Here is a 14,789-nt window from a genome sequence, read left to right as displayed (position 1 = left end):
AGGGGTTAGGAACCAAAAGTTATCAAAAACGCAGCACTTCGTCGTACGGTCTGGCTGTGGCGCCGCCACGAAATTGACCCTTCGCCGACGCACAGGAAATGGATGTATTTTTCCCATTTTTCATTTTTTTAATGAGGTGTTAGTGCAGAATAGGCTTTTATCCTTTATGCCCCCCCCCCCACGTTACTTTTACTTTTATACTTGAAGTAGTTTTGAAACCAGTACAAGTACCAGTAACCACTTTTACTTGAGTAAAAAGCTTGAGTTGATACTTCAACTTCTAACAAAGTCTTTTTAAACCCTAGTATCTATACTTCTACCCAAGTAATGAATGTGAATACTTTTGACTGCTCAGCTGACAAATCTGTGGGATGCTGTCATGTCAATGTGGAGAAAATCTCTGAGGAAGGTTCCTTGTTGAATCTGTGACAGCAAGAATTAAAACAGAAAAAAATGGCTCCAACACAGTACTAGTAAATGGACTGTCGCGTGTGAGCCCATAACTCTCACACATAGCATACTGCTTGGGCTTGTAGTGAGAGAGCAGTAATATAACACATATTGCTGGATTAGTTTACTTCAGTATGAGAAGTTTTCTAACATATAAAAATGAGATTTTGTGTTATATCACAAATCGACCATTGACTTTAACTCCCCTAAATGTAATGTCATATGAAAATATGACCTTTTATTAGGTCTTAACACAAATAACTATACTGCAGTTGTGGCCTGGCATTGTACAAAAGAATACACACAGCATTTACTTACTACAATGCTTTGAATAGATTTCTGGGTCTGCTAGTCTCAGGAATGTATCCATCTCAAGGCTTTCTGTTACCACGCTTATCATTCATTGTGAATTGTGTGACAGGAAGTAACATGACCAAATGTGACACTATTGACTCCCAGGAATTTCAAAGGTAGCACAGGATGTAGCTTTTAGCAGGAAACTAGCAGCAATAAACTTCTTGATAAATGGTTATTGGATGCAATAGGTGCTGTAAAAGAACAGAAAAAGCTGTAAAGCACAGTCAGCAGCAGGTGCTGTAGGAAGTCTGAACATTACTTCCGAGTGATCAGAAACAGAGCCATGGCTAATAAAACACCATAATAAATCTGGATTACCATCAGCTGCTCAGTGATTAGGTGTCACTGCTTTAACAATCATGGCATTTGCTGCTATATCTGATAATACTTTAATATTTGTGACTATTTGTAAGTATATATGCGATACTATTTGCACTATTGTATTCTACTTTATGCGCATATGGTGAAGTTCACACTAAAACAGCTTTGACTTGACATGTTGTGTGTATGTGTTAAGGCGACAACACACTGCAGTGCAAAGAGTCATATCTGGATGTTCCAATAGTCCACTGCTCAGGTTGTAAAGCTGCAGCAGCATTATGTGCTGCTACACTTTGAAACACACACACTTAGGAAATGACATAGCACTGGGTCACTTTGGTAAATTATTTAAGTGCTTCTACTGCAGCAGTGAGGTGAGTACAATATCACACTGTTTGTTTTTGTGTAGAAGTGAACATTTTGTTTTACAAAATGTGGAAATTATTAGAATGGACTAGTTTGGTTAGTCTCTTTATTTATGTCTTATTGTGGTTCTGTCTGTGGTTAGTAAATGGTCATGAGCTGGAAAGTTTTCAGTTTGGTTCAGAGACATTTTGGGAGAGTGTGTTTGAGGAATAAATTCTATCTTGTCAAAATTGAATATATTTAGTTATACAGGATTAGTTGTTTGATTTGCTATGACTTATGTGCCGACACAGGACACTTTGAATTTAAATACTAAATCCTACTAATCTGAGTCTGTTTGTCCAATAACCACCCAAATGTGAACCTTGCCTTGCAGTAAAGTACAAAATTCAGGTTTCAGTTTACTTTTTAAAAAAATTTGTTTTATCAATTTTCCAGTTTTTTTCAATTGCTTACACACTAAAATTAAAACTTTCCCACAATTAACAAAACCTTACACTCAAGGAGCAAAACGCAGGCTTAGATTTGCACAACTGTAAGCACATTGTCAGCTTCACACTTTTTGCAACACATTACACACATTTATTTGCAAAACACTAAACACACTTATGCATTTGACACCCCAAGAACCAAATGTTTAACCACAGCCACCAGGTGTGCACACACACACTGGTGCTTAATTACAGACACATTGATCAGGTTTAAGCACTATAAAAAGGCAACAGGCAAGTTCAATGCCAATAATGAGAGAAATTCAAGCCCATATTATCAATGATCACCAAATTTTCAATGTCAAACAGCTCCACCAGATCAGGTAGATGGCCCAGAGCAGCTCAGGTACGTTGCCATTTGGGACAACGTACGTTTCCACAGGGCTGCTCTGGTTTGTAACTGGTTCACTGCCCACGCACGCTTTTTAGTTGTTTATCTCCCTCCATATTCTCCATTCCTCAAGCCTATTGAGGAGTTCTTTTTTTTTTGGCCTGGAGATGACTGAAATCCACAAACGCGTATACCTCTTCTTCAAGCTATGGAGGATGCATGTGGAGATATGGCAGCGGATGCTTTTCATGGCTGGATTCGCCATGCTAGGCGATATTCTCCCCCCTGCTTGGCCAGGCAAAATATTGCTTGTGATGTGGATGAGGTGCTGTGGCCAGACTGCAACAGAAGGGAGGATGCAGCATAGGGATAGGGGGTAGGGATGAGCCGAACCAATATTCAGTAACAATATCAGACCGATACAGTTGGGCAATGCATCCACATGTGCCATTAGCATAAATGCAAACATTTGTCATATTAGAAAGATATATTATCAACAAAGTGTGATGTTTCTGTGAGGATGTGTTGATTTCTTTATTTAGGAAGAATATTTGTTTTAGACAGCCGACAAAGTGTATGTATTGTTTAAGGGAGGGGAAGACTCAAGTTGTTGGTATTGAGCATTACAGTTTTTTCTGATTGCTTAAACACTATCAATGATTCTTGATCACTCACTGAGTTTGCAAAACTAAAAGCAAAAAAACTGCTTTACACTCAATTTGCACTTTTGTAACACACAATTTGCAATTGTATAAATATAATCCACTTCACAGCACTCTTGTTGCTGAACTGTAAACACAACTCACTGCTTTACACACAACTTCCAAATGATCAACACACTCCTAGTAAAACTACACACATTTATGGCTGGTATTTACACTATTTTGTCAACTGTCTGGCTACACTGTCACATGTGAGAACTGTTTTACATCATTAGTTCACTTTGCAATCAGCATGAGCTCTGTAAATAAGCCACAGGTAAGCTTCAGTGTGGAGAACAATGGAGGGAGAAGAAGACTGAGAAGAGTGAGAATTAGAGGAGGAACATGAGGAAGAGGAGGAGGACGAAGACTAGGAGGTGAATTTAGAGGAAGAGGACGAGGAGGTGAAGAGGAAGGAGGAAGAGTTAGAAGAAATAGAATTACTGATGTCATCAGAGCTACAATAGAGGATCATGTGATCAACCATGGAATGACCCTGAGGGAAGCTGGACAACGGGTTCAGCCTGAGCTGCTACACTGTAGCAAGCATCATGAGGACATATTGATGAGAATGGGTTAGTACAGTTCCTTCACACTAAGTTTTGTAGGTGTACCATACTCTAATGAGAAAAACAACAATACTGTACATGTAAAACTGAAACTGTTACTCCACAGAATTACTAGACATCCAGCATCTGGAAGGAGGCATGCGAGGATATGGACCAGGCATCATGTCAGGCCTGGATACGGCACATGTTCCCTGGTGCCTTGGACTAGAAGACATTGCATGTGATGTTGATGAAATTCTGTGTCCGGACCCAGAGAGACGACAAGACTGATTTTCTCTCTCTCTCTCTCTCTCTTTCAGTGAAATTGTATGTTTTCTTCTGATTGTTTTGATGTGTGTGAATAAACATTCATACTTGAAATTTGAATCCCTGTGTGTTTATAGAACTATTTATGACAAAAGTTTGACCTCACATGGACAGACCTTGTGCACAGAGAAAGCAAAAGCCAGATGTGTTTTCACTTAATACCATCAGTGTGTAGTTGGCACATTGTGTGCTTAGTAATATGATGGTTTGTGTTAACAGTTTGGTACAAAAATAACATTTTTACAAAGGTTTGAAGAGTTACAGTTTTTTCTGATTGCTTAAGCACATTTCTGTAACTATTGGCTATTTGTGCAAAACTCTACACACAAATAAAAAAACCTTACACCAAATCAGCAAAACATTGTAGATCTCTTGCAAAAGCTAATACATGTTGCTTAACTCTTCAAACCTTTGTAAAAATGGTATTTTTGTACCACACAGTTAACACAAACCATCATATTACTAAGCACACAATGTGCCAACTACACACTGATGGTATTAACTGAAAACACATCTGGCTTTTGCTTTCTCTGTGCACAAGGTCTGTCCATGTGAGGTCAAACTTTTGTCATAAATAGTTCTATAAACACACAGGGATTCAAATTTCAAGTATGAATGTTTATTCACACACATCAAAACAATCACAAGAAAACATACAATTTCACTGAAAGAGAGAGAGAGAGAGAAAATCAGTCTCATTGTCTCTCTGGGTCCGGCCACAGAATTTCATCAACATCACATGCATGCAATGTCTTCTAGTCCAAGGCACCGGGGAACATGTCTCCTAGAGTGCCGTATCCAGGCCTGACATGATGCCTGGTCCATATCCTCGCATGCCTCCTTCCAGATGCTGGATGTCTAGTAATTCTGTGGAGTAACAGTTTCAGTTTTACATGTACAGTATTGTTGTTTTTCTCATTAGAGTATGGTACACCTACAAAACTTAGTGTGAAGGAACTGTACTAACCGATTCTCATCAATATGTCCTTATGATGCTTGCTACAGTGTAGCGGCTCAGGCTGAACCCGTTGTCCAGCTTCCCTCAGGGTCATTCCATGGTTGATCACATGATCCACTATTGTAGCTCCGATGACATCAGTAAATTTATTTCTTCTTACCCTTCCTCCTTCCTCTTCACCTCCTCGTCCTCTTCCTCTAAATTCACATCCTAGTCTTCGTCCTCTTCCTCATGTTCCTCCTCTAATTCTCACTCTTCTCAGTTTCCTTCTCCCTCCATTGTTCTCCACACTGAAGCTTACCTGTGGCTTATTTACAGCTCGTGCTGATTGCAAAGTGAACTAATGATGTAAAACAGTTCTCACATGTGACAGTGTAGCCAGACAGTTGGCAAAATAGTGTAAATACCAGCCATAAATGTGTGTAGTTTTACTAGGAGTGTGTTGATCATTTGGAAGTTGTGTGTTAAGCAGTGAGTTGTGTTTACAGTTCAGCAAAAAGATGCTGTGCAGTGGATTATATTTATACATTTGCAAATTGTGTGTTACAAAAGTGCAAACTGAGTGTAAAGCAGTTTTTTTGCTTTTAGTTTTGCAAACTCAGTGAGTGATTTTGCTAAAACTATTAATAGTTTTAGAAATTGTGCTATAAGAATCATTGATAGTGTTTAAGCAATCAGAAAAAACTGTAAGCAAGATGTATTAGCTTTTGCAAGAGGCCTACAATGTTTTGCTGATTTGGTGTAAGGTTTTTTTTTATTTGTGTGTAGAGTTTTGCACAAATAGCCAATAGTTACAGAAGTGTGCTTAAGCAATAAGAAAAAACTGTAAAACCTGACATGCCTGGGAGCAAGCTGGATTGTGCTGTTACAGTTTTTTCTGATTGCTTAAGCACATTTCTGTAACTATTGGCTATTTGTGCAAAACTCTACACACAAATAAAAAAACCTTACACCAAATCAGCAAAACATTGTAGATCTTTTGCAAAAGCTAATACATCTTGCTTAACTCTTCAAACCTTTGTAAAAATGGTATTTTTGTACCACACAGTTAACACAAACCATCATATTACTAAGCACACAATGTGCCAACTACACACTGATGGTATTAACTGAAAACACATCTGGCTTTTGCTTTCTCTGTGCACAAGGTCTGTCCATGTGAGGTCAAACTTTTGTCATAAATAGTTCTATAAACACACAGGGATTCAAATTTCAAGTATGAATGTTTATTCACACACATCAAAACACACACAAGAAAACATACAATTTCACTGAAAGAGAGAGAAAATCAGTCTCATTGTCTCTCTGGGTCCGGCCACAGAATTTCATCAACATCACATGCATGCAATGTCTTCTAGTCCAAGGCACTGGGGAAAATATCTCCTGGAGTGCCGTATCCAGGCCTGACATGATGCCTGGTCCATATCCTCGCATGCCTCCTTCCAGATGCTGGATGTCTAGTAATTCTGTGGAGTAACAGTTTCAGTTTTACATGTACAGTATTGTTGTTTTTCTCATTAGAGTATGGTACACCTACAAAACTTAGTGTGAGGGAACTGTACTAACCCATTCTCATCAATATGTCCTTATGATGCTTGCTACAGTGTAGCGGCTCAGGCTGAACCCGTTGTCCAGCTTCCCTCAGTGGTTGATCACATGATCCACTATTGTAGCTCTGATGACATCAGTAATTCTATTTCTTCTTACTCTTCCTCCTTCCTCTTCACCTCCTCGTCCTCTTCCTCTAAATTCACCTCCTAGTCTTCGTCCTCCTCCTCTTCCTCCTGCTTCCTCATGTCCTCATGTTCCTCCTCTAATTCTCACTCTTCTCAGTCTCCTTCTCCCTCCATTGTTCTCCACACTGAAGCTTACCTGTGGCTTATTCACAGAGCTCATGCTGATTGCAAAGTGAACTAATGATGTAAAACAGTTTTCACATGTGACAGTGTAGCCAGACAGTTGGCAAAATAGTGTAAATACCAGCCATAAATGTGTGTAGTTTTACTAGGAGTGTGTTGATCATTTGGAAGTTGTGTGTTAAGCAGTGAGTTGTGTTTACAGTTCAGCAAAAAGAGTGCTGTGCAGTGGATTATATTTATACAATTGCAAATTGTGTGTTACAAAAGTGCAAACTGAGTGTAAAGCAGTTTTTTTGCTTTTAGTTTTGCAAACTCAGTGAGTGGTTTTGCTATAACTATTAATAGTTTTAGAAATTGTGCTATAAGAATCATTGTTAGTGTTTAAGCAATCAGAAAAAACTGTAAAGGCTAACCCAAATGTACACTATAGTCTGCAGCCATCTCTACTGTCCACATTCCTCTTGTGATTCACAAGTAAACCAAATATAGCTTTTCCCACAAAGGAGGTGGCCATTACAATAACCTGTAAATAAGTTAATATAAGATGGCTTGTGAACTGCTAGGAAATGATCGCATATATACTTAAACATTTCATGATTCTTGTCAGTGTTTTTGGTTTTTATTGGCTTGTGTTATCTTTGGGCTATTTTCCTTGCATTTTTAGAAACTGAAACCTTATTTGAACAAGTAAAACCAAGTAACATCTGATATATTCTGTGTTGCAGATGTGTCCTGTGGGTTTGTATCGTCTCCTCTTTGTCACTGTCTCAGTGTGTTACTGGGTGCCAGCAGGTTGCTATGCTAATGGAAAGGTCACCAAAGCTTGTGACAACATGAAACCCCACCACGGTGTCCCTGGTGAGACCACTCACAGCCCCTACAACCTGAAAACCAACACAATCTCTTTCAGTCCAGGAGATCGGATCCAAGGTAACTAATCATCATTATAAAATAATGTATTCATTAAACAAGATGTAACTTTAAACACTGATCATCTGTTATTTCCAGTCATCCTATCTGGAACAAGGTCTTTTGAAGGCTTCCTGCTTCAAGCCCGAGATGCAACCAATCAGGACCTAGAATCCACAGTTGGGACCTTCACTCTGACCGATCGGAACAAGACACAGCTGCTCGCCTGTCATAAGCACCAGGTTTCTTACACACATGGACCAAGTATAGAGTTCAATATGAGTACATTTAAACAAGTGTGTCTCTGTGTGTGCAGGGTTCAGCAGTGAGCCACACCAGTGATGCCAAACAGACAGAGGTTGTCGTCGTGTGGAATGCTCCTGAAGACGCCCCAAGAGAGGTTCAGTTTTTGTGAGTTTATTTTATTATGTTCAAGTGACATGATAACCAAGTGAATTTATACTACAGCTAGGATTGCTTGTGCTTTTTCACTAGCTGTTGCTAGCTAGCTAATCTATATTTTAGCTCTGCTATCACGGTGTGCTGCAATTACTCATATTTTATATGCACAGTTAAGGAAAACATGATTTGAACTCATGCTGATTTTGTAAGTTTGCCCAGTAACAAAGAAATGATCAGTCTACAGAACAAACAAATCCAGAAAAAGAGTTTGGAATCGGGATTGATTGATAGCTTCTGTGTACAGATGTCTTTTATTCAGGTAATGAGCTGAGAGGGTTCCCAATGTCAGAGCCTTACCTGTATAAAACACACCTGGGAGCAGAACTCTGGCTGATTGATGGGAGATCAAATACTTATTTCATTCATGAAATTAAACCAACCATTGAAATTATAGACTGATCATTTCTTTGTTAGTGGGAAAAACATACAAATAATAGCAGGGGTTCAAATCATTTTTTCCCCTGACTGTACTTGTTATCTACGCTGCTCAAAAATAAATAAACAGAACACTAAAATAACACATCGTAGATCTCAATGAATGAAATATTCCAGTTAAAAATTTTCATTTATTACATAGTGGAAAGAACAAAATAACATAAAAAAATTATCAATGTAAATCAAAATTATTAACCCACTTGTGGATTTTGGGCCCTCATACCACCCTCATGGAGTCTGTTTCTGACAGTCTGAGCAGAAACATGCATATTAGTGGCTTGGCAGTGCTCCTCCTGCTCCTCCTTGCACAAAGGAGAAGGTAGCGGCCCTGCTGCTGGGTTGTTGCCCTCCTACGGCCCCCTCCACGTCTCCTGGTGTACTGGCCTGTCTCCTGGTATCTCCTCCATGCTCTGGACACTGTGCTGACAGACACAGCAAACCTTCTTGCCACAGCTCTCATTGATCCATCCTGGATGAGCTGCACTACCTGAGCAACTTGTGTAGACACCGCCTCATGCTACCTCTAGGGCTGAGAGCACTGACAAAATGCAAAAGTGATCAAACATCAGGCAGAAAGGATGAGAGCAGAGAAATGGTCTGTGGTCAGCACCTGCAGAACCTCTCCTTTGTAGGGCTGTCTTGATAACTGCCTCACTTCCACCTGTTGTCTGTTCCATTTGCACAACAGCAGCTAAAACAGATTCACAATCACTGTTGATCCTATCTGGACAGGCTGATTGTGACTTACTTGGAGTTACATTGTGTTCTTTAAGTGTCCCTTTTATGTTTTGGGCAGTGTACTTTTTGGAGAACTTAACGAAGCAGACTTTTCTCCTTTGGTACATGTTCCTAGTGTGACTGTAGTGGCCCACTATGATGTATTTTGGGTGAAGGTACCTGGACCAATCATCTCTCAGCATGGTGTCACTCCTCACCCCCATCAGTCTACCACTACACCTCCTCCAGAACACACAACCACACCCTCTGTCCTGCCTGGACCTGTGAGTGTAACACAATTTAATTGTTTGTGTGGAAGAGAGCTCCCTCATGTGAATATGAGATGTGCCTTTAGTTCACTTCAGAAGGCTGCGGCCAATCAAAAACCTGCCTGCTGGACCCTCCGGGCTGCAATCCAGGAGAAGATCCTCACTGCTTCTTCTTGTCCATATCTACACAGGGATCAGACAGAAAGGTCAGACTGATTAAATCATCACAGTTATATATAGTCAGATTAATGCAGAATACTATCATACATATTGTCAGAATCCATAAATCGACAATCTGAAATCTGAAAGGATTGATGCAATAACACTCAACAAAAACCTTGGTCAACACTTTTCCCTGCAGTCTGTGATATTTGAGCTGAGTGGCCCACAGGAGGGATACATCTCCTTTGCCCTGTCATGGGACACATGGATGGTGAGCTTGATAAAACACAGATTTAAAAAAAACACACACACACAGATTTACATCTTTGTTAAACTGAACATGGCTGTACACTTACTGGTATGTACTTACAGGGCAATGATGATGCATATATGTGTGTACAAGATGGAGACAGAGTGTCAGTGAGTGCTGCCTTCATCAGTGGAAGAACACAGCCTGAGGACCAGTCACAGGTGACACACTTACAACAATAGACTAGTAAGAATATAAGAAGAAAGTCAAGAAGAGGAAGGGTTAATAAGAGTTTAATAATCACATAACCTAATTTGTGAATGATGATTTTTTTGTGGGCAGACAAACACTTTAATAAGTGCTTTAATTGAGTTTAATGGTAAGGTTGCTCACAGGCTCCCCCTATGTTTTTGGAGGTCCAACACTAGTTGAAAAGGTACAGGTGTATCTTGAAACAATAATGTACACAGAGGAATGGCCAACTTCACAGCCCAACATCTAATCAACCCCATCAATGACTGCAGAGGGACACACACACACACACACATACACATCTATGTGTTAGTAACTTATTTAGTTGTTATTTGCTTCATACACACACACACACTGACAGGATCCACACATATCCAATGCAGAAATACTGGCCTTCTCTTGCTATATTCATGTATGTAGACTCAATATTTGGTTAGGGTTCCTTTAGCATGAATATCTGCATCAATGTGGTGTGGCATGGGGGCAGTCAGCCTGTGGTGCTGCTGAGGGCTTAGGGAAGCCCAGGTTGCTTTGATAGCAGCCTTCAGCTCATCCGGTTTTGGGGTCTGATGTCTCTCATCTGAGGTCTGACACATTTGCTGGCCAGTCAAGCACCGGAATATCAAGCTCATTTAGTCAGCTTTTGGCTATTTTGGTTATGTGGGGCGATGCCAAGTTCTGCTGGATAATGAATTCAGCATCTCCATAAAACATATCAGCACAGAAAAGCATGCAAGGCTCTAAGAAAGTTCCAGATAAGCAGCTGTGTTGATTTTAGACTTGTGGACTAACAGCAGATGATTTGACACCCCAAACCATCACTGACCGAAACTTTACACTGGACTTCAGGCACTTTGGATTGTGTGCCTCTCCACGCTTCCTACAGACCCCGGGTCCCAAACAAAAACAAAAGACAAATCTTATCTCAAAGGTGGACTTTGGTCCACTGGGCAATAGTCCAGTTGAACCAGTTATCACACTTCTGATGTTGTGTCTGGTTCAGGAGTGGCTTAACAGAAGGAACGTGACAATTGTAGCCAAATTCCTTGATACATCGGTGGCTGTTGAAGCCTCAGTCCACTTTTTGGGAAGGTCCCACAAATTGTTAAATGGGTGTTGCTTGACAGTCCTCTCAAGTCTGCCATTATGTTGCTTGTGGATCTTTACTTTTCCCTTCCATACAATTATCTATCTATGAATATGTTTGGATACAGCACTCTGTGAATAGCCAGCCCCATTACCAATAACCCTTTGTGGTTTACCCTCTTCGTGGTGGGTGTCAATGACTGTCTTTTGGTAATTTCTCCAGTTAGCAGTCATCCCTATGATTGTGCAGCCTAAGGAGCATTTAAAGGCTTCCTTGCTGGCTCCTTAATAAAGAGAACATGCTGATGCTGTAGATCAGGTCATGTGTAGTTCCCTGTGTGTGTTCTGACTTGAAACATAGAGTTTACGTAGTGCTGGTGCAGGAACTGCAGACCTGCTCAGGTCAAGGAGGGACCATTCATGCTATTATGAGCTAATACACTAACAAACAATATCATATAGAGCTTCTTTTAAATATCAAAGTAACCAATAACAAGTCAAACAGTTTCAGCACAAACTCTTTGTAGTTATAGGAGATTTTTTTTTTGTGTGGACTGATTGTGTTTTCATGCTAAGCTAGGCTAACACTTGCACACTAACATGTGACTGATATGCTGTGCATCCTCTCATAAGAAGATTCTGTCTTCTCTTCTCTGGGTGTTGCAGTCTGGTCTCTCCTCAGTGTCATGGCGACTGGCAGATGGATCGATCCAGTGCCGGTTCAGTCGACCAGTCAGACTGGCCCATCAGGAACCGCCAACAGCCCGCTACGACCTGGACCAAGAGTACTTTGTGTTTCTAGCCAGCGGACATGCTCAGTATGGTGAGAAAGAGTCAGAGCAAATGGGTTTGTTTCCTCAGAACCCTCTGACCCTGACTATCACCAAGTGCTTATCAGCCTGTTAAAGTTTACAGTTTGGAAAATGACTTGTGTCATTGTGTCATGTTTTATGTGAGAAAACAGAAAGTCATTAACATCATAAAGTGCAGGTGCTCACTGCTGTTTCCCTGCTTGTTCCGCCTGTGTTTTGGTTAGTATTTATCTTTGATACATTGAAATGATATATGATCGTTTATGCAGAACATGTGTGTGTATTTGACACACATTCGATTGATAAGGATTTGGTGTTATTGCTGTTCGTTTAGTAGGTGTGTCTGCTTTATGTCACGTTAAAAGATCTGTACAGAAATACACTAGCACCACCTTGTTTTTGTCCTTGCAGGTAAAATAAGGAAACACAGTCAGCAGCCCTTAATTTCCACTCACAGAAAACAAATCACCGGGCCCCCTGAAGTGCTCAAAGGCTCCCGGGGACCAGTTATTATGAAAATGCACGGTGAGTGGAGCTCATTTTAAATATAGGGAAGAGCAGGTGCAGTAGGAAATGCACATTAGAAAGCTTGTCTAGCTGGACTAAACGGCTAAATCACATCTACTTCTTTAGGTGTGCTTATGCTGCTAGCCTGGATGCTAACAGGAAGCATTGGCACCTTCATTGCCAGCTTCTATAAATCTGATTGGCCAAATCAGACTCTGTTGGGCCAGAAAATATGGTTTCAGGTTTACATCACACACACACACACACACACACACACACACACACACACACACAATAGAAGAAGAACAAGAAAAAACAACAAGTGCAATTTCTTTGTGTCTCTATGTAGCTTCATCGAGGCCTGATGATGCTGACCTTGGTTCTCACCATTGTGGCCTTTTGCCTCCCATTTTTCTACAGGAAAGGCTGGAGCAAGGTAATGTACACACACACACACACAAAAGAAAAACAAAAAATAAAAATAAAAAGACATCTGGGGTCTCTCTCCCTATCTGATCCAACTAAAACCAAGTGTTTCTCTCAGCTGCCTCAAAACAAATTACTGGACACACTCCAACTACTTGAGAGGGATCCTCCAACCAATGATGTAACATTTCCAATGCTCAGATGTGTAAAGTGTGCATTCTACTGCTGACTTATCAGTTCCACTCAATTGTAATTGATTTTATAATGAATCATTAACTACAGCCGTAGAGATTACTGAACAGATTTATGAGGTGCATCATTAGGGATTAGGGAAGTAAGGGGATTCAAAACAAACCCCAAAAAGATAAGAAAGATACACTTCACAATGATATTCAATGACGGTGTTATATTCATACATCACCAGTAGGGAGGGATGTTGGACTGCTTACCAGTTACTACACAGCTGTGTGTATGTGATCTTCATGTGTTCTCTTCGTGTGTGTGTGTGTGTGTGTGTGTGTGTGTGTGTGTGTGTGTGTGTGTGTGTGTGTAGCATGCAGATGTCCACCCCTACCTGGGCTGTTGTGTTCTGCTATTCTCTCTGATTCAGCCAATAATGGCAGTGTTCAGACCACCACCTCACTCCGACAGGTAAACAATATTTACATGTGTGTAGTAATACTACGTTCTTGGGATGAGTTGTGCATCACATTTATAATGTTCACTATGTCTGTCCAGGAGATACATCTTCAACTGGGCTCACTGGGGAGTCGGATCTGTAACTGAGATCCTGTCAGGTATGTGACTCCCCTTTTTTATTCATTTTTTAGCACTTTTAGCCGCTTTACCAGTCTGACTAATCATTTTCATTTACAATCCACACCTCCAAGTGGCGGCCATGTTCCTGGGGATTCGTCAGTCTACATTGCTTCTCCCTTTTCCATGGGCAACACACGTCCTGATTGGCTATGTGACCTGGGTAGCCTTACTCAGGCTCCTCCTCCTGATGCACAAGCACAACCTTTACATCAGAAAACGTACAACAATCAGCTTTTGTTTACCTTGTTTCCCATACACTCCGGGTACACCGAGAGTCATTAGTATTAACTGTATTTGTTTGATCTGCAGCACTGGAGTCAGATGATCAACAGGCCATTCTTTCTGACCAATCACAGCACAGTCACAGGGTGTGTATACATATTTTTTCTCTTCATTTCTGGCATCAGTTCAATTTAGCTATGACTGATATTTATATAATGGTGCAGTGGTTAGCAGGTTTGATTCTGTCTGGGGCCTTCATTCTCCCTGTGCCTGTGTGGGTTCTCTCCGGGTGCTCTGGCTTCCTCCCAAATTCTAAAGACATGCTTGTTAATTGGTGACTCTAAATTGCCCGTAGCTGTGAGTGTGAGTGTGTATGGTGGTTTGTCTGTCTGCCCTGTGATGGACTGGTGACCTCTCCAGGGTGTACCCCGTGTCTCACCCATAGACAGCTGGGAGAGGCTCCAGCCCCCTGTGACCCTGCACTGCAGGATGAAGCAGGTTACCAGATGATGGATGGATGTTGCCAGATTTATCACTGGGTTCTGATGGTATTTATTGGACCCTATAACACTTAATGTATACTATATACTACTATATATATAATATATACTATATAAGGAGCTATACCTTCTATGTAAGATTCAAACTCCACTACAGCCACTCACATGTTACTGTACATGTCAACTGTGAAAACAGATGGCGCTGATAGAAAAACTGTTTAGCTGTGTAGTTTGCATTGTGATGAGAGGGGC

The 14,789-nt window shown here is 40.7% G+C and overlaps 1 protein-coding gene across 1 annotated transcript in view; it reads left to right on the top strand.

Moving 5' to 3' along the window:
- The first annotated feature begins 1,449 nt into the window (after nucleotides 1-1,449).
- The window catches only part of frrs1a (ferric-chelate reductase 1a), a 13,994-nt gene continuing 654 nt past the window's right edge, over nucleotides 1,450-14,789 (top strand). Inside the window, exons 1-16 of the mRNA XM_028428038.1 lie at nucleotides 1,450-1,502; nucleotides 7,435-7,639; nucleotides 7,718-7,860; nucleotides 7,935-8,029; nucleotides 9,369-9,516; nucleotides 9,588-9,707; nucleotides 9,863-9,934; nucleotides 10,036-10,134; nucleotides 11,918-12,074; nucleotides 12,475-12,588; nucleotides 12,697-12,812; nucleotides 12,920-13,006; nucleotides 13,550-13,647; nucleotides 13,735-13,793; nucleotides 13,887-14,033; nucleotides 14,125-14,183. Of these exons, the coding sequence (XP_028283839.1) occupies nucleotides 7,435-7,639; nucleotides 7,718-7,860; nucleotides 7,935-8,029; nucleotides 9,369-9,516; nucleotides 9,588-9,707; nucleotides 9,863-9,934; nucleotides 10,036-10,134; nucleotides 11,918-12,074; nucleotides 12,475-12,588; nucleotides 12,697-12,812; nucleotides 12,920-13,006; nucleotides 13,550-13,647; nucleotides 13,735-13,793; nucleotides 13,887-14,033; nucleotides 14,125-14,183 (1,719 nt within the window). The 5' untranslated portion in view covers nucleotides 1,450-1,502. The remainder of the gene's footprint in view (nucleotides 1,503-7,434; nucleotides 7,640-7,717; nucleotides 7,861-7,934; nucleotides 8,030-9,368; nucleotides 9,517-9,587; nucleotides 9,708-9,862; nucleotides 9,935-10,035; nucleotides 10,135-11,917; nucleotides 12,075-12,474; nucleotides 12,589-12,696; nucleotides 12,813-12,919; nucleotides 13,007-13,549; nucleotides 13,648-13,734; nucleotides 13,794-13,886; nucleotides 14,034-14,124; nucleotides 14,184-14,789) is intronic.

Source organism: Parambassis ranga, chromosome 17 (assembly GCF_900634625.1).
Source record: "Parambassis ranga chromosome 17, fParRan2.1, whole genome shotgun sequence".
NCBI classification, from domain to species: Eukaryota; Metazoa; Chordata; class Actinopteri; family Ambassidae; genus Parambassis; species Parambassis ranga.
The sequence above is the reverse complement of the archived record's forward strand: the minus strand, read 5'-3'. Positions and strand labels throughout refer to the sequence as shown.